We start from the raw sequence: 24,329 nt of genomic DNA, 5'->3' as shown, positions 1-24,329 counted from the left end.
TAAATTGGGGTGGCCGGCCCTAGCTTGAACCCAAGCTAGTGGGGGCCGGCCAAATTAAATTAAAAAAGAATTTTAATTTTAATTTTTATTATGTGGAAGAAATAATTTATTAAATAGAATTAAAATTAAAATATCTTTCTTGTAAAAGATCTATAAAAGATTAAAGAAAGAGATTAGATCTCTTTCCTTATTTGTAGATTGGTGAGATATTTTATTTTCTCTTTAAAATTATCCACATGTTGATAAAATTAAAATTATAGAAATTTCTTTTTATCAACCATGAAGAGATTTTTAAAGAGAAATTTTAATTTTAAAATTTCCGGAAACAAATTAGGAAGTTTTAATTGTTGATTAAAACTTGTCTAATTTATCTCTTTTAATGTGGTCGGCCATTAGAGATTAATTGGGGAAATTTTATTTTATTTTTCTCAATTAAATCATGTCAAGGGAATTAAGGAAATTTTATTGTAATTAAATTTCCTAATTTTCCTAGGCCAAGGAATATAAAAGAAGGGGTGATGGTGCCTTCATGAGACACAACCTCTATTATTTCTCTCCCTCTTTTATTCCTTGGAGTGGCCGGCCATCCTCTTCCTCTCTCCCTCTTTGTGGTGGCCGAAACTCTCAAAGGCTTGGAGCTCTTGTGGCGGCCGGATACTACTTGGAGAAGAAGAAGAAGGAGAGAAAGCTAGCATCTCTTGGAGCTTGGTTGGTGTTTTGTTCTTCATCCTTGGTTAAGCTTTTTGTGGCCGAACCTAGCTAGGAGGAGAAGAAGGTGGTTGGTGGTTTCTCATCTCGGAAGATCGTTGCCCACACAACGTCCGAGGTTAGAAGAGGAATACGGTAGAAGATCAAGAGGTCTTTCTAAAAGGTTTAACTAGTAATTTTTCTTTCCGCATCATACTAGTTATTTTTGGAAATAATACCAAATACAAGAGACTTACGATTCTAGAATTTCGAATATGTTTTTCGATGTTGTGTTCTTTTATTTTTTCTTTTCCTTGTGATTTGATTGCTCTTTTCGGTTAACCTAAAGTTATTTTAGGAAATTAAATATTAGCTTTCTATAAAAGGTTTTGTCTAGTCGGTGGTGGTTGCTCTCATATCCAAGAAGGCCATGTGCCTCGCCACGTCAGTACTGGGAACCGATTATGGAAATTAATATTTAATGGAATTAATAACTTAAGGTGATTTGGGTCGAACGTGTTAAGTTCCGCAGGAGATCCAAGTCAAAACCTAAAAGAACAAATAGATTAAGTTTTGGATCAAACGTGTTAAGTTCCGCAGGCGATCCAAAATTTAATTTAAAAGAACACATGGTAGCTAGGAAAAGGTTCAGACCTTTGTACAAAATTTTTGTACAGTGGAACCTCTAGGCTTTCCGAGTAGCAACCAACACATGTCAATTCCTCTGTCCTCTCATTACTAAGATATACGAACATAAGTGAGTAAGCTCGCATTGTGGATGTGATACCCATAACCTCCAATAGTGGTATTCGATATTCATTGGTCTTGTATGTTGCATCAATGATCAATACAGACGAAAAGTTGACATACAGCTCTAGAATTTTTGGATGAACCCAAAGAATGTTTGTGATTTCGTTGGTGTTTGGATTTATACGGTAATTATGGAGGTATTCTTTCTTGATTAATTGGTCCAAGACATACTGAATAGAATTTAGGCCGCCTCGTTTAGCGGATTTATTTGTGAAAATGGCATTGTAAATGCTTTTGATCCCCGTAGTGTTTGACGAGTCTATTTTCTTCAAAATATGAAGAATTTCACAAGGTGTGGTGTTGTTGGCCATATCGAGCATAAATTCTTTCTCTATTAGTTTTAACCTACTCGAGTACTCATGACCATCAATATATTCTGCTAATTGATGATTATGAAAACCACAAACAACCCTTAAACCCCAAATCACACCATCTGGAGGTATTGGTATACCTCGCAGCTCAAATGAGCATTCACATTTTTAGTCCCAGTATTTCTTTTTAAGGATTGTCCATCAACTAGATATCATGGCGGTTTGTACTTTCCACTTCTTTCACACATAAGATGACACTTTGGTAACTTGTCACCTTTTAAATAAACAAAATTTTTAATAACCACTATAATATCATTCTTCAGATCAACTGTCTTTACCCAATTTATCATATCTTCTCTACTTTTAAATATCTATATAAAAAAAAATATAACAAAGACGTATAAGTATGACATTATCTAATCTTAATATAATTTCTCTACTTATAAAATAAATAACGAATATGCATAAAATAATGATAATAACTAACCTAATTTGTGGTAAATTTGATTGTATAATCGCGACTGTTATGGGAGATACTTTCTCCATTAAGAACATTATTCTCAATTGATCAACTATCTAAAAATAAACCAAAATAGTCATCCATAGTTTCCTTTTATGAATTACAAAAAGTAATGGCTAAGAAGATAACTATGTTTCAGGAAGAGAGAAGGAGAGGCTGAGAGGGAGATAGTAGTGGAGGGAGGTGTGACTAAAAATGAAGTGTGAGAGGAGGATTTCAAAGGAGAGGTTTTGACATGTGTCAAGAGTTGAAGGGTGAGTAATTTAAGGAGAGGAGAGGTTTTGACATGTGTCAAGAGTTGAATAGTGGTAATTTAAGGGGAGGGGAGGTTTTGACATGTGTCAAGAGTTGGAGGGGGTAATTTAAAGGGAGAGGGGTGTTTTGACATGTGTCAAGGATTGGAGGATGAGTAATTTAAAGAGAGTGAGGAGTTCTGACATGTGTCAAGAGTTGGAAGTGGGGTAATTTAAAGGGATGAGAGATTTTGACATGTGTCAACGGTTGGAAGGGAGATAATTTAAAGGAATGAGAGATTTTGACATGTGCCAAGGGTTAGAAGGGGGATAATTTAAAGAGAGGGGAGGTTCTGACATATGTCAAGTATTGAAGAGGGATAATTTAAAGGGAGTAGGTATTTTGACAGGTGTCAATAGTTGGAGGATGAGTAATTTAAAGAGGATGAGAGATTCTGACATGTGTTATATGTCAAGGATTTGAGGGAGGGATGATTTAAAGGGAGAGAAAGTTTTGACATGTGTCAATAGTTGGATGGGGTAATTTAAATGTCGAATTAGGAAGGTAATTTAAAGAAAGAAAGAGATTCTGACATATATTAAAAATTATATAAAATAAAAAATTTTGATAAAAAAATAATAAACAAAATTGATTAAAGAAATAAAACTAAATAAAAATTAAATTAAATTTAAAAAATAATAAACAAAATTAATTAAAAAATACAATTAAATAAAAATGAAATAAAATTAAAAAATATATAAGTATTAATGAAAAAATAATAAACAAAATTAATTAAAAAATAAAATTAAATAAAAATGAAATAAAATTAATATATATATATAAGTATTAATGTAAAAATAATAAACAAAATTAATTTAAAAAATAAAACTAAATAAAAATTAAATAAAATTTAAAACTATATAAGTATTAATGAAAAAATAATAAATAAAATTAATTTAAAAAATAAAACTAAAAAAAAAGAGGATAGAAACGTCGTTTGAATGAGAGAGAGAGGTGGGGGGAGGGGTGTGCGGTGTGGGGGCACGAAATCTCATGTACTATTTGAAGCAGCGGTAATAAATACAAGATATTTTTTGTGACAATTTGAAACAAATGATTTAGGGATTAGGGTTATCGATTATGATCTATGGGGCTGTCGAATTGGAAGGGAATTGGCCATCACAGCCGTTGCTCGATTTGGGGAGATTGTTGTCTCCGTCACCTTTTGAGGAAGGAGATTTAGGAGGGATTGAGTCTTACAACTAAGTCTCCCTCCATCGGTTCATGGGGAATAGTAAATTTTTTCTTCCATTTGCATCCTTCCTTTGCTAGCACTGAGTTCTCGGAATCTATAGTTGGTAGTGAGATTGTTATTTCTCTTTGGGTTATTTCCAATGCTGATCAACCCCCTCTCCATGACTGAGACTGTGAAAGAAGATAATCTTCTTGCTCTCATGAACTTCAGTGCTAAACTTGGCGTGCGTTCTTTCCTCCCTTTGTGTGGCAGTTTGATTTTTTTTTTTTGAGGGGTGGGCTACGACCCATGAGAGCTATATATATATATATATATATATATGTGGGGTTCAAACTTCATAGTAAATGCCAATTGAAATTTGAAGCCTCATGGCATCATCCTTAGTTTGTTACCACCATAGCATATCCCGTGGGATGAGAGATCTTCTTTTATATTTTTTTGTTAATTGACCCTAAATATTCAATTTACTTCAATTAATCTTAAAAATTTTCCATAGAAACTGCTCGTAAAAGAAATTCATCAATTATTCGTTGAAGATAGGGCTCATTAATTGAGAAGGCACGCGGATGAACCTCCAATTATCAAGGAATCAGTATCTAATAAGTAATTCATTTTATTGTTTACCTTTATGGTTTCAGAATCTTTTTCGATCTAAAAATTAATAATAATAATAAATTTAATGATATATTATGAAAAATAGTATTTTAGAAGAGTAGTTATTTTCTAATAATAATAAGTATAATAGTATACTCTAAATAAATATATTTTGGATAGGTGATTTTGTTTATGTATCAAATTTTTTTTATCCATAAATTTTCTACAATTTTTTTTCATAAACTGATTTTTAGAAATTTAAATTCTGATATTGTTGTTGCGCTTTTACAATAAAATACAATTTTTCATAAACTTATTCTTCACATACCGTCAGGGCCCCTCCGACAGTTAAATCCATAAAGGGACAAAGTGTCCTTATCTTTTTTTTCCTATTTATTTGATAAGTATAAATTTACTATTTGAGTGCATATTATATATTTAATTGTCTTAAACTTATTTACTGAATGTCCATAATATAATTTATAGCATGAGAGAATTTGTGATTGGATTGCAATTAGTGATTATCTCTACATGTGCAATTATGAATATATTGAAATTTTCTTAGTCGTCGAATTGATGTATTCAGACACCATCAATTCTGTAAGACTAGCATGGGTTATATTCCTTGGTTCGCCAAGCAACTATTTTTTCACTAGCTGGAGACATTGGGATGTCGAGAGTTAAATGTGGATGCTGGTTATGATAACTAGTTCATTGGAGTGACTCGTTATAAGACTTCATATGGTTATATATATATATATATATATATATATATATATACAAGTCATCTTGGTCATGGAGACTTATACTTTGATATCTTAAGTAAGCATCTCATTGAGGTGTGGACCCGGGATGATTGAGTATAAATTGAAGTGTCTGAAGGTGTTTGGATAGCCCACAGAGGATTCACTACTCCTTACGAGGAGATGTATACCCTATGACTACTCATTAGGATTATTACTCAAAGTCTTTGGCCAAAGCATCACATGTTAAGAGTGCGAGACTCTTGTACACATATATGAGTAATTTGAATTTATAGAATGAGGAAATATTACTTGGGCTAGGTGTGACTACTGTGACGTAGTCAGCCTAGTGGGGACAAGATACATAGACCATGTCCTGAACCAAGTGAGTATAAGACGAGTGAAAGGAATGAGGCACGACTTACTGTAGCTGCTAAAGAGTTTAGAATTAATTTTAAGATTAACTATGATTTTTCGACTAATTGGGGATTATGATGTACTACTAGGTGCCACTCGTGATCGTTCTATAATTAAGTAGTTAATTATGGGCAACCAAGATAAATCGGGAACCTATTGGGTCACACACACTAACGAGTCTCTAAAAGATATAAAACAAGTTAAAGAATAGGATTCTTAGATCAAGAGATAACTATTTGGTTGGACCATACATAAGACAAATATGGAAATATTTATCACAATTGAAGCACGGATGGGACACATCTCTTATAGAAGAGTTGGACCATATTTGGTTTAATCATGAATTAATCATGCACTAACTTGGTTTAGTTGTGAATCAAACCCAGAGGTTAATGTGCTAATTTTTGCTTAAGGAATAATGAGTTGGATTTGACTTTTTAATCCAACTTATTTATGAGGACTATATATTGATATGGTTGAAAGAAAATTATACACATGAGATTATTAGTTGGCTTGTAAGGTTTTTGAAAACCTTAACCCAATTTCTCTTCTCCTCTCCCTCTCCCCTCACTCTTTACCGCTGCCAACAAGAGGAAGCCCTTCCCCTTGTTGTCGTGACCACCACAAGGAAGAAATCTCTTCCTCTTGATCCCTCTTCTTCGCTCGTGGCTAGTAACTTTTGAAGGAGAGGCTTGTACTCAAGGAGTTATCTTGAGGAGCTCGGTGTGGATACGAATAGAGGCGAATTCAACAATGTCACTACGGTTGATACCCTTCTCGTTATAGGTCATCCGTAAGGTACACCTAGCGTAAATTTACTTTCCGTACAAATTTAATTATGCGATCATATTTGGCATGTTGTATCCTTGTATGCGTGTGGTGCGTGTGATGTAATAATTTAGAAATTATTATTGTTTTATTTTCCACTACGTATATTTACGAAACGTGTTATAACACACACCACATCGAGCATATCCCAACAAACATATCTTCTACTCGGCTCAGGTAGCTTTCATCAAAGGGAGAAACATTGCGGACAACATTCACTTAGAGAAGGAGATATTGAGGAACTACAACCAGAAGAGGATTTCTCCGAGGACCACCATGAAAGTAGACCTCTAGAAGGCGTTCGATATCGTACACTAGGATTTTTTTGTTGGAGGCACTTCAGGACTTTGGGTCCGCCCCCCATATTGCTTGGATTCGTGAATGTGTCACAACCACCAGTTTCTCTTTGTCCATCAATAGGGGCATGCATGGACACTTCAAAGGTGCTTTAGGTTTACGGTAGGGGATCCGCTCTCGCCCTACCTTTTTGGGATATGTATGGAGTATTTGGCCGGATTGCTAAGTCAATGAACGCGAAGGGATGATTTCCAATTCCACTCGAGGTGTCGTGACCTGCGGATATCCCACCTTGCATATGCGGATGATCTCTTGCTTTTTTTCAGGGGGGGACAAAAATTTTGTTCGGATACTAATGGGTTGCTTGGAGAACTTTGGTATGATGGTGGGCTTAAGGCCAAACTTGAGTAAGTCTTGTATTTATATGGTCGGATTACAGGATGCCACTAAAGAAGAGCTTCTTAGCATCACAGGTTTCCAGGAGGGCCATATGCCTTACATATACTTAGGGATTCCGTTGGCATTTGAGAAATTGAAGATTGCAGATGATGACCCACTTATTGATGCACTTCGTAGTCAGATCAATATATGGCTGAAACTTACACTCTCCTATGTGGGGAAAGTGGAATTGATACAGTCAGTCTTGTAAGGGGTAGAGTGCTACTGGATGTCGATTCTCCCATTGTCGATGTGAGTAGTGGACCGTATATATAGCTTATGCAAAAGTTTCTTATGGACAACTAAGCACCCCCCTAGTCTGGTTTGAGGTTTGCACGCCAAAGGAAGAGGGTGGACTGGGATTTAGGGAGTTAACAGAATGGAACACTGCTTTGCTATCCAGGGTGCTATGACGCATACATGATAAGCAGGATGCCCTATAGATGCGATGGATACACCACACTTACTTATGTGATACCGATATATGGAGGTGGTAGTCCAAACACACTGACTCTCTGCTACTCAAGAGGCTAGTATAGATACGAGATCAGATGGTCACTTCAGGTGGCTTCATTCATGCAGCCCCAGCAGGCACTGGAGGGATGGTTCAGCTAGCACAGTGAGGCCCGCTCAACCATCAGTCATGCATACAATTTCTTTCGGGAGACTGGCACCCGCAAGCCGTGGGCAAGGACGGTATGGAGGACATGTATTTAGCCGAGCCATCGATTCACCTTATAGCTACTCACCCACCGTAGGTTACCTACCAGAGATCGGTTGGAGTACCTAGGGGAGGCTGATCGGGTTTGCCACTTTTGTAGCCTGGCAGAGGAGACGTAAGAGCATCTCTTTTTTGGGTGCTTGCAGATCCGATAGTTGTATATCGCATTAGGCACTGGCTACATATAACACATATGATGACTGCCTATCGGAGGATGTTGCGGGTATTTATTAGGCAGTACAGAGGCACAAGGCTAGTGGTGAGAGCACGATACACTGCTATGGCGGCGATGGTGCATTACGTTTGGTAGGCCTAGAACCGCTTGAGGTTGAGAGTGAAGCATTCTAGGGTGAGGACATTTTTAGGCAAGTCCAGACGCATGTCTATTGTTCCCTTGGCCTCACCTCGGACGCAACATTACACCAGCCAGGCTAGTTGGTAGCATCTACCTATGGAGATATTTTAGTTTTTGCTTTAGAGAGAGTGTATGCTTGTGAGGTGAGGCTATGCATGTGTGAGCGTTGAGGATGAGAGATATAGTATGTTGGTGAGTGTATACTATGATTGTATAGGGTGTGTGTGATACGATGTTGAGAGACTGTATCAGCTACATAGAGTAAGGATGTACGTGTGATGGCATGGGTATGGATGGTGAATAGATCCACCATAATGATCTATCTAATTCGCAACAAATGGCTCGTGGTAAGGACAACATTAAATCCGTTAATGGCTAGAGCTTTGCTAAAAAACCCATGAGGGTGCATAGATCTACCATAAAGATCTATCTAGTCCGCAGCAAATGACTCGCGGTAAGGACAACGCTAAATCTGTTGACGGCTGGGGCTTTGCTAAAAAGTCCAGGAGGGTGCATAGATCTACCATAAAGATCTATCTATTCCGCAACAAACGGCTCACAATAAAGACAACACAAAATCTGTTGATCGTTGGGGCTTTGCCAAAAAGGCCATGAGGGTGCATAGATCCACCACAAAGATCTATCCAGTCCACAGCAAACAACTCACGGTAAAGACGTGCCAAATTCGTTGATAGCTGACCACTTGCTAAAAGTGGGACCGACGACTCATGAGGACTACTATTTGCTGGGTGGGACCTGCTGTGGCATACCTCTAGCGACATCACCGTGTCCGGGCGTGTAGAGGGATGGTTATGATCATCGTGTCCGGTCGTGACAGCTCCTTTTGATAAAAAGCTGTATATTATATGAGAGCATATATTGAATATCTTGAGAGAACAATTCACTAGGGAATAAAGCTTGGCGCATTTATTTGGTTACTTTGTTCGTTCTCTAATGTAAACCAATATTCTTCCTTTAACTTAGGGCGGTAAACAAACTAAATTGAATCAAACTTTGTTTGATAAGATAATCGAGAATAAATGAATCAAACCATTAAAATGATTGTTCAATCTTGACTTTGTTTCTTTTCTATGAGTTTGAGTTTGGTTTGAATTTGACTTAAGTTTGATTCATTTATATGTTATCTCTTAATTCAAGCTTATTTAGTTATTTGAAATTATTATATTTTAAGCTTGCTTGGTTAATTATTGAGCTTATACAAATTTGTTTGTTCATTTTGAAAGTTTCTTTATTTATTTAGTAAGTTGATGAGAGTTTTATTGATGAACATGTTTTACGAATATTATTCACGAATATTATTCATGAATATTGTTCACGAACATTGTCCATGAATGTTAACAAACCGAATACATATGCATTCAAGTTTATTTGTTTAGTTAAACAAGTTGTTCATATTTGTTCATTTAATTGATTTTATATATATTGAACGAACATAAATAAATTCTTTCCAAACGGAATACCAAATTTATTCATGAACGTTCAATTCATTTACCGTCCTACTTTAACTAGAATCAAGATTTCGAGTATGTGTCATAATAAATCATTCCAAAAAATTTAAAATTTATAGTAGAATTAAATTTTCAATTATATTATTTTTATATTTTAAAAAAATAATTTACAATTTTAAAAAATATTAAGAAAAATTAAAAGGATACAATTTTTTTATTATTAAAATGTTTTTTATTAGTTATATTATAATGCTAGAATGTATAGCAATCAAATTCAATTTAATCTCAAAGTATAATAGTCAAATTCGATCTAATCTAAAACTATTAATAAAGTAGAAGTAATTTGATTAAATTTAAATAATCTTAATAAATGATTAAAAAGTAAAATATTATATGTGTCATAATTTTGATAAAGGTAAAGTAATTTTACTTTAGCCTTCTATTATTTTTAGGATAAAAAATAAAATGTTCTTTAATAATTTTTAAAAATATAATAAATAAATAAAACATGGTTTTGTTTTTTACAATCAAATCGCCCAGGAACAATTATTTAGGGAATAAAATCACTCCGATTAAAGGGGCCGTTTAGTTATCATAATTGACTCTTTTTGTTTTTTTTTTTCATTTCGTTATGGATTTTAGGTTTGATTATCGTGATTTATTTTCTTTATTTACCGATGGTGAAAAACACTTAAGACTCGACAACTGTTTATTCTCTTCATCGTACCGATAACGAAAAACATTTGGGATGAACGAGGATCGTTTTTGATTTTTGCCTAAACGGTATTTATCCTTGATACAGAAAATCAAACAATTATTTTCTCTATATTTTTTTTTAACATTGGAAAGTGGCAATGATGTAAATACGAAACAACCAAGGGTAAAGCCGAGGGAGGGAGGCACGGTTGGACCGGCAAAGGCTGCCTCTTCTTCACCCATCGGCGAAATGTTTTGGCAGAATCCACAGAACCACAAAAAGTAGTCTCCTTTTTCTGATCCATCGGAGCTAAGTCAACAACAACAACAACAGCCGTATTCTATTTCCGATCTAGTTTAATTACTCGCATATGCTTTGATTTCTGTCGATTTGCACCATCCGCAGCATCAACAGCAGCAGCTCAATCTGATCCTAAGTAGAAACTTCCAAATCTGCAAGTATCGTTCGATGCGGCCGCTTCGCCACCGCATCCAATTTGTCTTACCATCATCCTCGAGCCCTAGTTGAGAACGTAAGAGGAAGCTAAAGATATAAAAAAAAATTTCTCTTCCTTTTGTATGAAGTCCATTTTTTTTTGCTACGTACTTGTAGTTTTCGTCTTCATAAGTTGTAGATCTTGAGGAGTTCTGACGTTGTCGGACTTCCTTCTTGACTGCTTGCGACTTGCGCTTTGTTTTTTCAGTTTGCTTTCATCCTTGTTCTCCTTTTCATTTTTTGTTGTTAGGATGCTTCTAATTGAATTTTTAAGTTGCTGTAGGATTGAGGTGGAGGATTTCCGATGGCGAGCAGAGTGAAGGAAGACGAGAAGAACGAGAGGGCTATCCGGGAACTGCTGAAGCTTCCGGCTAACCGGAGATGCATAAACTGCAACAGCCTGGTACTTCGTGCTATCAACTTTTCTTCACCCGCCTGCTGTTTGTGTAGTTAGGTTTCTTCTAATCTGTTGAAGCTGCCGAATTATTGTAGCTCCGGATGTTTCACACATATCACATATCCATAATCGCCTAAAAGTTTCATTCCCCATTTTTTTTTTGGGTCCCTTTGCAATATTTGTCAGCTTTCCCCTCTCTTTACTTCACATTTACCTGTATTCATGGATATACAAAACGGAATTCACTGCTTTCTGCAGTGTCCTGTAACCTTTCATTGTAGGTTGGAGTTGGGTAGCATTGTGCATCACAATATAATTCCTAATGGTTCTTGAGGAAATGGTTTGTTGAGTAATGCACTCAAGAATTTTAATACTATTTGAAATTATTTAAAGTTTCCAAAATCTATAATTTTTATAATTTGTTAGAACTTTTAAAAAGTTTAGATTTTTAGAAAACTCTATTAGAGTTTTTTTAGGATTTAGTTACAAAAGTTTGTAATGTTATAAAGAATAAGTGGTGTTATCAAAATATAAAAGGGAGGTTAGGATTCCATATAATAGAGCAATTTGTGTATTAATACAATTTTTGATGAGAATCGGAAGCTTTTCTCTAGGTGAGGATTGTATTTTTGTTTGTTTGTTGTGTTGTCTTAAATATTAATTCCTAATTTGGTGGTCAATACTTTCCTAGTCATCTTCACTATTATTGTTTCTCCCCACTATCCATTTTCTTTTCCTCACTATCATCATCTCCATCTGTATTGCACTTTCATTCACTGTTATTATTCACTATGCCCTATTTTCTCTTTGCACAATCGTCATTCCTTTTTTTGCTACTAACCTACCCACCACAGCCTCACAATAGAGCAGTGTTGCTTCATTATCTTTATCGTCGCTACATCATCTCCCAATCGCCACTATTGCAATCATCTTTGTTTCTTCATGACAACCATCTACAACATAGAAGTTTGACATGAGCTTTATAGAACAACTTCAACATCAACTGAACCTACATCATCTTTGTCTAAAATTTTCCTTTTCTTGAACATTTCATTTGTTTATTTAGTTGGTAATTAAAAATTGCTCATGTTTAATTAGTTTTTCTCACACTCTCATACATATTATTATGTTATTCACAAAAGTTTTAAAAAAATTCTATTTAGTATAATCATTATTTATAAAAAAATCATCATTGACATACTTTTTACTTACATTTAATGTGCTTATCATCCATTATTTTATTTTATTAATTGTATTATCAATATTTAGATTAACATGGTAAGAGAAAGCACTATAAGTGCCACCACATATATGTGAGATTTAGATCAATCAAGTTATACTCATGTGATTTACTAACTTAATGATTAGGCTTGTTATTCTTCAAACATTGCTAAATTTAAATTTAGAAATGACATGCACTACAATTACATTATCCCATGTCTAAGGAAGAATCTAATTATTTTTGTAAATCACGTGTTACGAATCACATGTATACAAGATCACAGACACATTTGATAGAACTATGGACCCTTGGATTTCTTGATTGGTTAGACGACGTTGAAACTTATTGATGATATGTCTAAAGCATTAGAGACTATCACTCAAAAGCCTTAGTTCTTTTACAATTTATGAACTTGTAGCTAAAATGAGAGATTTATGCTTAAATAAATCTTGTGATAACTCAACCTCCATAATTTGATGGCAATCTTGAGGAGCCCTCTGATCATACTTTAGACAAGTCGTTTAACAATGCAATCTCAAAAAAATTTCTTGTTCACTCAACCTCTTTAGAGACTAATCAACTTAATTTAGAGTCTCAAATTGTAACTCATTTATGTTATCAAAAGAAGTCAAATGAGGAAATTTAAAAAATAAAAACCATCATAATCTAGTAATGCAAGATAACAATTTAAAAGTTTACAAATAACATGAGTTCTTCCATAGTTACTTATATTATTGATGCTCGTTAACCATCTGAGTTAAATGCCATATGTCTTATTTACCTAACTGAAAATTCCACTTTACATATGCGAAATGTATCTGATTACTATGATAAACTAGTGTTGAGTAATGATTATTATAAAATGCCTAATGGTACAATGAATTTTTATATTTCATTCATTAATTCAAATTTACTCTCATCACATCTACTTTTGAATGCATTCATCTCTTTGATATCTACTATATTTGGTCATATTGTAATGAAGATTGATTATAATTCTTGTTTGTTCATCTTTCTGACTTATTTAAACACAAGTTCAATTTTTAAAATGGATGATACAATAATTTACAAGGAGAAGTTCGAGCATTCATCTCAGTAAGTTGATTCTATTATAGGTTTTGTGAAATTATTCTCATCATTATCACCTTCACATCACATAATTTCAACGAAGACACGCATATCATTTTTGTTGTATAAGACACTCAATGTTTAGTTACTCATTTTAAAGCACAACCAAAAGTGAATATCTTAAAGTCAAAATGCAAAAAGAGAACCAAAGAGCATCCATTTCTTCCGTATCGGAAGGGATGCCCAAAGATAAAACATAGTGAAAAAAACATTGTTAGACGGTTAGCAAATGCTTGGAAAAGGCAATCCAACAAGAAAAGTCGAAAACTCGCTGGGAGTCGAAATCTCCTCAGTGGGGAAGAATAATACAAATAGGAAAACAAGTTGACAACAAAAAGACAATGATTAAAAACATAAATCAACAATTGTCTGGGTTCAACTAGAGAGGCATTGCCACTTCGCGCTAATGTGTTGCATTGACACACTGGCTAGTTCCACCTTCCCACTCAATGGAGTCAAGTTTTCTTTGGTTGAGGAAATAAGACAGTCAATAATTTTAATTTTATTTAAAACTATTTAAAGTTTTCTAAGTCATTAATTTTTTTAATTTGTTAGAATTTTCAAAAAGTTGGTTACCTTTTTTTTAAAAAAATAGTCTGGTAGAGTTATATTAGGATAATTAGAGTTTTCTTTAGAAAATTTAGTTATTTTATAAAGAATATGTAGTGTTATCATACTATAAAAGGGAGTTATGATCCCATGTAAAGGATAAGTTTTTGAATTACTACAATTTTCAATTTCCTTTTCTCTAGTTGAGAATCAGTTACGTTCCTCTTGAGTGATGAATCATATCTTTATTTGTTCGTTGTGCTATGCCACTGAGCACTTGATGTAGAGAGTGATGAATCCACCTCAGCTAGCTTTTGGAAATAACTACATCTAAAAATAATTGAAACTCATCAATCGTAATCTTTTTCTTTTCTAAAATCCTTTTTATGAGTTACCAATCTCTTTTCCCATTGGTGGTGATGAATGCCTGCTATTCCAGCTCAAGATGATTGATCTTGAGTAATGATAGTATCTACTCACTCGTCTACAGGAATATTTCAATTCCATGGACATCCCAGAGTTTGACATGATATTCTGGAGGGGTATACTTCCTGCCCTAGCTTATATGTTGGCTTTTCACATATTCCATTAATTTTTCTTATACATGATTTGGACTTTTTAAAAAATTAATTGTGTTCAGTATGTGTACTTCAAGATGGAGGAGCACAACCAATTCCCCCTTTTCATAACTTAATCATTCATCTGACATTCTCTTTGAATTTCGTAATGTGGCTTGCAGATCCAGATTATAGCCATAATTCATGGTGTTGGCTTATGCTAATATGTGTTTTCCTGATAGACACACTAGTTCTTTTTGATTTTTCTTTTCTTACATGTTATTTCTTGTTACATACGGGCTATGCTAACTTGCTTCGTCTGATCAGGGACCTCAATATGTATGCACAAATTTCTGGACATTCATATGTATTAATTGCAGCGGAATACAGTAAGTTCTGCTTGTTTGTTTTCTTTGGCTTTGTTATTCTCTTGTTCTCTTCGATTGCCTCCATGCAAATAGCCATAGAGATGCAGAGTATTAGACAATTGTTGATGATAAAATTTTCAAAGAACTCGAAGGTGGACTTTTCCTTATTTGTCCTTTTCTGATTTTGCAACCATGTTCTAAAGCCGGGAGTTCACACACCGTGTAAAGTCTATATCCATGGCCAAGTTTTCTTCAGAAGAAGTTTCTTCCCTTCAACAAGGAGGAAATGAGGTTGAGAGCCATACATCAGAGAACTTTTATTTGTCTTGCCATGCAGAAAATGTTCTGTTACACTTTTCTTTTCCTTTTGCTTTTTATTCCTCTTATCATGCAGTGTGCTAGGGAGATCTATTTTAAAGAGTGGGATGCTCAGCGTTATTCTTTTCCCGATAGCAGGTCTGCAGTTCTAAAACTCTTCTTTGAATCTATGTGGGTGTTATATCTATACAATCTTTTGTTACAGCAATATTGTCAGACTCAGAGAATTCATTAAACATGTTTACATGGATCGAAGATACACAGGAGAAAGAAGTTCATCCAGATCTCCAAGGTCTAAGGTGATTCTTGAAGTCTTGAGTAAGATGTTGAAAAAATTAATTTGTTCTGTCATCTACATTATGAAATCATGCAACATAGACCGTGCTATATTTTAGATGCTGTAGCAATGAGACTCTTCATATTTAAACCTGACAAAATTTTGCCAATTTATAGGGTGATAATGAAGATCCCTATGACAAAAAGAAGTTAGATTCTTATCTTGGTTCCCGAAGCCCAACTTACAATGATATGGATGTCCAGCGGTATGGTGAAAGACCTAGTTCTACAAGTCCCCGATATGAGTTTAATCCTGGCCGCTTTGACAGAGATGACAAATCCGGAAAAAACCACCAAACTCCTGGTGGTCAAAAGCTCGAAGGAAGATCTCCAAGCCAACAAAAAGAGATTGACATATCTAAATCCCCTGTGACGCAACTTATTGGAGCAGTAGTCAACTTTCCACCTCCTCTATCTTCTGAGTCCACAAAGTCTACTGGAATTCAAGATGAGCTAACAAAGTTTACCGGACTTCAATTCCCTCATAATTCACCACAAATTCAGGTGATTTTTCAAGTAATTCGGAAGACTATTTAGTATATACTGAGGACATCTATGTTTATGTTTCATGTGAATAAATCTTGCTCTCTTGTGTAATTAGTATCAACACGCGGACTTGGGTGAAACCAGAGTTCATGATCCATTATTATTAGTGTATAGATGATTGATTGTATTTTCTTGCCAATGCAATACCAATCACACTTGTCCAGAGTTCATGAGCTGTTCTCGCTGTTTGTTATTTGATAATATGTCAAACAGACTAAAAAAGCTGAAGGACTGTCTTGGTTTATTCATTAAGATTAGAAAGATCCTGGGATTAAGGAACTAAATTTTAGTCTACTTCAGAACTCAGAAGTAGCAATTGCCATAGCATGTCAGTTACTTAGCCTGCTAACTTGAGATTGATGTATGTCTTGTAGAAACTTCAAAATGTTCAATTTTGTTAACTCTGATATCTGTGTTCACCATAAAGAACCATGAAAGCAGGATGCTCATTGTTTGGTATATTTCAGAGTACAGTATCAGGATCCAGTGTTGGGATTTCTGCTGAACTAAAGGCGGTGAGCTCTAGAAGTTTGATTGATTTTGATGCAGATCCTGGTCCAGATTCTGTTAGAGCTACAGATCAGTTTATTACCCATCAAACCACCACATCACCTGCTGAGGGTGGAGGTTGGGCATCATTTGATGACTCTTCCTCTCTTAAACCGACTCAGGTTACTTCAATGGGAAGCCCAGCAGAATCATTTCTGTACCAATTGTCAATTCCGCAGATTGCTTCAACTGCCGACCCAGCCCATTCTGTTGTTGCTGGGACTATTTCATTATCAAACCAGAGTAATCCAGTGCAATTGTCAATCAGTCACCAGAATCATTCATCTCTATTCGAAGTTCCTAATGTTTCAAGCAATCAACCATTTAGCACATCAATTTCTGGGCCTCCATACAATCCGGTTAGCTTTGGTTAAATTTTTAACCCATCAACATCTTTAGTTAACTGATTATGATTTGTAAACTTTCTACAACAGGTGTCTCCAATTGTTCATGGACTTGTATCTGCTGTAACTGGGCAATCTTCTCAAGTGGTAAATACACCAAATCATCAAAGCACTACTGGAATTTCACAACAGCCAAGAAATGCAGTGGCTAGACCAGGCACAAGAAAAGAACTTCCTCTGGTATTCATTTGATTACAAAGTATTTCTATGGCTCACATTCTCGAAGTTGTGGAACTTCCTCATGAAATTAATGCCAATTGCAGGATTTGTTCACTATGACTTATCCTTCTTCATTTGGACCATTCCCTTACTATCAGACACCTCAACCTTATATGGGTTATGGCATGCAAGTGCAATATCCATCTTCGATCGTATGCCCTGTTTCTTATCATTTTTTGGAAGGAATCGTTTTGTTGGTTGGTCAGTTTGTTTCATATTGACATGCCTTGATTTTTTATGCTGCAGGCCATGCCAACTTATGCTCATTCTTTGACACATGCAAACCCCTTTGCTCTTGCTGAAGAGCCTAGATTAGCTCATGCTTCCACGGTATTTTCAGCTATTAGTCAAATTTCTTCTTATCAAAGTTTCAAATAGCTTATGCAAGCGATGTCCAGTTGAGCCACTACATAATACATACACCATATAGAAATGCATTTTTTTAAAAGAAGCATTAATCATATTAACATCATGTGTCAGAAAATTGAGTTAGCATCCACACAAAATTTATGTATCACTTAATGATTAAATGAAACATTATAACCAATCCATAACTTCCATATACAAAATCTCAACATTTGACAATGTATGATAACCAGCCACTACAATCCAGATGACAATTTACTTGTCGACCTAAGAAATAAGATTAATTTTTAGAAAAATAGGTTTGATCAATATTAACTTTAATATGACATGGAGCTTAACAAGTTGGACATTTGACCCCATGGATAGCTGAGTTGGTACTCGGGTGGTAGATTGTCACATGAAAGTAGGGGGTCGAATCCGCGGGGGAACAATCTCATGGGGAATAAAATCCCTCTCACCTAAAGAGATGCCGCTTGGTCACCGTGATTTACCTCCCTTCCAACTGTCTTGGGACGGACGTGGAGGGGCACATGGGGTGAGCGAGTCACCTTGTGCCACATTAACAAGTTGAACATTGGTCTATTTCGCATGATCCTTTGCGGCCTTATGCCAGTGTCATGTGTCACTTGCTGCATAAGCTTATGCAGCTTGCATGAGTTGTTTAGGAGCAGGTAGATATTTTTCAAAGCAATGCTCCTTGTGTAACATAAATTAAAATAAAATTAAAGTATCTCATGAATTTTTGTGATGTAAAATATTCATGACAACTAAAGTCTATTGCCATGGTCATTTCTTACTTCCATATATTTCTTTTTTCCCCTCGTAGTTCCCAAATTTAGCACCTTTGCAAGCAGCACTGCCTAATGTAGATGGCCATTCATCAATACTGCGCACATCGAGCTTACCCACCCAACAGTGGTTGGCCCAACAACAAACTCCAATGTCAACTGTTCCTCAGGGAGCATTTTCTAGTTTTGATGACCATTCATATTTTGTGCGCACATCCAGCTTTTCGACCCAACAGTGGCTGCCCCCACAACAAATTCCAATGCCAACTATGCCTCGAGGTAGAATTTTAACATTTGAATTTTGTGTTGTTGTTCAATATGTCCATTGGCTAATTATTTGTTGATGCTGATGGTAAAGTTCAATATCCTCAGGTCCAAATGTGGTTCAGCAAGGTGCAAGGCATGTGGCTCTTGCACCATCTAGTTCTATGTTTTCTGCTATGTAAGTTCCTTGCAGTTAACTTTTTTTCTTCTTTTTAAATTAATCTCTCCATGCTGGGGAGTCTAGATGATTTAGAATGCAGAAAAATTGTTAAACTAATTGATAGAAAATGTACGTCGTTTTAGCTTCTAAATTGCTATGTGATATTTGGAGATTAAATCAAAATGCTTGGTGATGCTGGTGGTGGCACTCTCTATTTTGGAACCAGAGAAATATTCTCAAGATACTTGAGGGAATGAAGTGTGGAAAGAATGAAGAGTGATGGCAAGGGAGGTGAGAGTGGTTTCCTTAGTCTTGTCTATTTGAAAAGCGAGGAAATGAGGAATGATGTGGTCAATCCAAAAAACTAAAACCTTTAATCTTGTTGTTCCTGGGAGCTGCAAAGCTAAATTAGTCTTTTTCTAAAACCTTCTCAACGTTTCCATGCTTTTCCAATCCACTCTTGGACGGAATCACGTCTGGGAAAAGGAGCTAAAAATTGCTTCCTCTATCTTTATTCTTTTAATGTAGTAGACAAAGATCCTTACTGCTTGCTCCATTGTTGCCCCTCTACATGGGTTCCATTCTTGTTGACACAATAATAATCTCTGAAGACCATATGCTGGCAATTTCCATTTACAAATATCATTTCTTTGAATAGCTTCAGAAGTAATGATGTTAGTCTTTGTTGTGAATGCAGGCATCAATCTGGTGGGTTTAACATGGAAGGACTTGCATTGAACCAGCATTTAGACTCCAGAAACTATCCATCACATACCCCAACTTCTTCTCCAGGCGGAAATCCTTTTGGTTAAATGGTGCACTAATTGAAACATTTGCTGTTTGTGTCTGTAGATCTCTCCATGCTTTCAGGTGCCTAGGGAGCTTAAAGGTGAGTTGCAACAAACAATATCTCAAGTTCTGTTTCATGGCGGCGATAGTGAGATGCTAGACTGTAATTATTGCTAGACTGTAATTATTGCATGGAAGAAACTAGGGCTGTTGAGGTTTTTATTTGCATATTGGTCTTTTGATCTTCTAATTGCACCCAAGTATGTTCATGTATAGGCCTTGTATTGTATTTTCATAACATCCATTTTGTGACACCTTCAAATGTGTTGATGGTAGTTTCAGGTTGGATCTACATAGTTAACTGCAAATGTCGTTGAAGCAGTTATGTTTCAGCTGTTCTTTTCTTGGTTTGCATATACAAACTCGAAGGCCATTCTTATTAGAACAAAACCAATCTCACTTTTATCATGTCTTGGTGCTGTTGTGTCTGGATTTGCATGGATGATGAGAATCATGTGAACTTAAAAACTCACAATAGCAAAGTTGAATGATTGATAATGAGTTTGAAAGTGACAAGGTTAAAAGATTGACACTTTGGCTACGTTTGGTAAGGTGTAATTTGCATTGTAATGTAATCAGGATTACATTACAAGGTTGATTATTTTATTTGGTTTAATTTTAAACATGTAATGTAATGTAATCTGGATTACAAAAGGTAGTGAAGTTTTGTAATCTGGATTACAAAGCAAATACTATGTAATCGGATTATATTATGAGGTCATCGTTTAATCAAAATTTAAATGTCGAATATACCCCTAGTCCACCGTGGCCGCCATCCACTGTCATCGGCTGTCGCTGTCCACCGCTGTCGACCTCGCCTACCGGTCGTCGCCGGCGGTCGGCGACCACGGCCGGCCGTCGGCGACCACGGCCGGCCGTCGGCGACCACGGCCGGCCAACGGCGACGACCGTTGGTTGCCGCAAGCTCCGGCAGAGGTGCAGCGACCATCGGTAGAGGTCGCAGGATATTTTTGTCATTTTATAATAATACGAATTACATTCTTTATAAAAAATAATGGACATCAAACAAAAGAATGTAATCATCCTTGTAATCAAAGATTGCATACATTACATTACCAAACGTAGTAATGTAATCAATATTATATTACATTACATTATAAATTTGATTACATTACAAGTAAGATTACATTACACCGAACCAAACGTAGCTTTGTTTATTTGGAGGTAGGGAAAGTAAAATAAGAGGTAACTTTCTGCTGCGGGATTTTTTTTATTATTTACTTATTAAAAATTTAAAGGCCATGAAAATCATATTCCTTTGGTGAATAAAATTTATCCCCTCTAATCGGACGAAAAGACGAAGGAAAAGTGGAAAAAAAGGAAATCACATAAATATCACTAAACCTTTCCTTTTTTCTTTCTGATCACTGATTTCCTCTTCCTCCTCTCTTGCGGACCTCCTCACCCGTCGATTGCTCTTTGTCTCTTCTGTGACTACTCCACCCTTATTTTCTCTTCCGTGATTGCTACTACTAGGGGTGAGCAGTCAATTCGTTAAATCGACGAATCCATTTATACCGACCTGAATTAAACCGAAAATAAATAATCTACTGGATATAGGGCCGGATATAGGGTCCTGATATTGCATTATCTGATCTAGTAGGGTCGGATAATTTTTTATCCTAATAACCCAACCAACCCGATCCGCGATCATCCCTACTTGTAGTAACTACTATTGATAAGTTGTTACACATTATAGCAGCTACTGTCGATAAGTTACTACATGTTATAGTAGATATTTTCGATTAGCTGCTAAAACGTATAATGAGTAATGTCTATTATCATTTTAAAATATTTTATTTTTTTTTTGTATTTATATTTATATTTTATATTTCATTGGATATAGGGTCGGATATCCAAATAACTGACAACCCGTCGGATATCTGATACATAAAAACTGTCGGATATAAGGTTAGATGTAGGTCTTGATATTGCATTATCTGATCTAGTAAGACCGGATAATTTTTTACCCCAATAATTGAACCAATCTGATCCGTGATCATCCCTGATTGCTACTGCTGTTCCAAGATTGCCGCTCTCACGATTAATCCACAACTATTGTAAGCAACTATTTTGTGATTGATGCACGTCGTTGCTCCAATTTTCTTCTAAGATTGCTCCAGTTTTCTTCTACGATTCCTCCTGCAATTACTAACGACTGCTACGCGTTTAGTTATCCTGCTCATTGATTAGTGTACGTTTGGATGGTTTCTATCATTGTTTTAATTTTCAATTAAAATACATGCCATTTTACCTTGATCCCAAGACTAGCTTTGATTTTACCCCTTTGTGTTGCTAATCATCACCCTAAAGCTGATTATATGATAATTCACTTCTGGGAGAAATTTTTAGTGGACTAAATCTATAATTATAAAATTCTCATAAACACCATTAATTAACTTGATTTATGGATGACTCAGCTTTAACTATTACAACTTTTATTTGTTTTTGATAGCAAACAACTTTGATGAATTATTATAGTAGTCTATTATTATTGTTTATCTTTCTACATATTTAATGAGATGGAGTGTGATAATGATGGAGATTATTCTAATGTTAATAATTGTTATGAGGAGAATAATTATAGTAAAAGATGATTATGCTCACCTTAGACGTCTCTCACAGCTTGTTTCTAGGTTATCAGAAAGGATAAAATAAATCATGGGGTCAGTTTATAGCCAATCACCAAGTTGACTAGATTGTTATGAGGAGAACAATGATAGTATGTAGAGTTTAGATGATAAAATTTTCATAAATAGAAATTGTGTAGTTATTATTGGAATGATGTTGAAAGCTATGAATACGTATGTAGATAAAAATCTAATGAAGAATAATGAGCAAAAAAAAAAAAAAAGAATGGATGACACATTTTGTTGGACAATCCGATAACATCTAATGAGGAAGTCTAATGAAGAATAATGAGAAAAAAAAGAATGGATGACATATTTTATTGGACAACCTGATAACATCTAATGAGGCTTGCCGTAACATTCTTATAGTAAGTGTGGATGACTTTGTTGGCTTGTGTGAACTATGAAAGTACAACACAAGGGTAAAAGCCAATAGGAATTCAAATGTTGAAGAGAAGGTTGCTAAATTTTTATATTTGCCTGGCTATGATGTCAAACATCAAGAGTTGAGTTTTTTCTTTTGTCGAAGTACATGGACTATTAATAATCATTTTCATAAAGTCTTAAAAGTCATTATTGAACTTCATACTAATTTTATAAAGCAACGTAACTAGATGGATCTAAAATCCCTTTGCTTATATAGAGTAGTAGTAGATTCTACTCTCACTTCAAGGTAACACTTATTTTGAATTTTAGAAGGTTTGTAAGGCACTTTGTAGCTAAATATGCTCATTGTCTCTTAATTGTATGTTTATGTTGGTGCATTAATGGAACTCATATGCATGGTAAGGTATCCGATGTAGACACACCTAGATATAGAAGAAGAAAGGATTGACCCACTACGAATGTGTTGGCGACATGTTCTTTCAACTTGAAGTTCACATATATCTTATTTGGGTGGGAAGGAACTACATTCGATTCTCGAATCGTCAAAAATGCGCTATCTAGACATGATAAATTAATAATTCCTCATGGTATTTAGTTTACAATTAATGTTTATTAGTGGACAATGTTTGGAAGTAAATATGATTAAACCTATATCCTTTGTTTGTTGGTAGGTAAATACTATTTAGTTGATTCTGATTATGTTGAAAAGGGATTTAATTACCCCTTATCAAGGAATTCATTATCAATTAAAGGAATACTCAAGATGTGACCTTACAAATGCAAAAGAGTTATTCAATCTTAGATATGCATCTCTTTACAATGCAATTGAGAGAGTTGTTGAGGTTTTAAAGAAGAGGTTTTCAATTATTGTTAGTGGAATAGAACCTTACTATGAAATTGACATTCACACAGACATTATCTTAGTGTGTTGTATTCTTTATAATTTTTTAATAGGGGTGGACGAGAGGTTGATTCGTGAAGTGGATCATGAATTGAGTGCAAATTATGACAATGAAGTGAGTTGTAATGAGAGACAAGATGATAATGGGAGGCAAGAGAATATGATCAAGGATAACATAGCTAATGTTACATGGTCGGATTACAATAACAACTAAAGAAAGACTTATTTGGTTTTATTTGGAAAATTATGAGAATGTTTTGATGTAGCATATTAATTAATAATGCTTAATTTGAATACTGTGATATTTTGAGCATCCTATTGCTAAATCTTATTACTAGACATTCTTCGATTGGATATTATTTTTATGCATTGATTATGTTTGTCAATCCAATATTATATAGTTGAATGAAACGAGTTTAAACTATGTATAAGATTTGATTTTTTTTTTCATTGTCACATATGCATTTGATACAGGTATTGAGTAGAAATGAGTTCTATG

General features: G+C 35.0%; 1 protein-coding gene across 4 annotated transcripts; it reads left to right on the top strand.

Moving 5' to 3' along the window:
* The first annotated feature begins 10,545 nt into the window (after positions 1–10,545).
* LOC122056007 (probable ADP-ribosylation factor GTPase-activating protein AGD14) lies at positions 10,546–20,192 on the top strand. 4 transcript variants are annotated; one of them, XM_042617738.1, is made up of 15 exons: positions 10,546–10,657; positions 10,782–10,908; positions 11,155–11,274; positions 15,052–15,113; positions 15,296–15,383; positions 15,487–15,548; positions 15,616–15,709; positions 15,864–16,250; positions 16,760–17,200; positions 17,276–17,425; positions 17,509–17,616; positions 17,711–17,794; positions 18,657–18,897; positions 18,991–19,060; positions 19,740–20,192. In XM_042617738.1, exons 3-15 carry the CDS (start codon positions 11,176–11,178, stop codon positions 19,852–19,854), a joined length of 2,001 nt encoding a protein of 666 aa, XP_042473672.1. In that variant the 5' UTR covers positions 10,546–10,657; positions 10,782–10,908; positions 11,155–11,175; the 3' UTR covers positions 19,855–20,192. The 4 variants fall into 4 exon arrangements, with proteins under 4 accessions (XP_042473672.1, XP_042473671.1, XP_042473674.1 ...); XM_042617740.1 differs by having other exon boundaries at positions 10,554–10,908; positions 15,864–15,952; positions 16,016–16,250; XM_042617737.1 differs by having other exon boundaries at positions 10,553–10,908.
* Positions 20,193–24,329: the final 4,137 nt, after the last annotated feature.

The sequence above is a fragment of the Zingiber officinale genome, chromosome 3B (genome assembly GCF_018446385.1).
Source record: "Zingiber officinale cultivar Zhangliang chromosome 3B, Zo_v1.1, whole genome shotgun sequence".
Taxonomy (NCBI): Eukaryota; Viridiplantae; Streptophyta; class Magnoliopsida; order Zingiberales; family Zingiberaceae; genus Zingiber; species Zingiber officinale.
The sequence above is the reverse complement of the archived record's forward strand: the minus strand, read 5'-3'. Positions and strand labels throughout refer to the sequence as shown.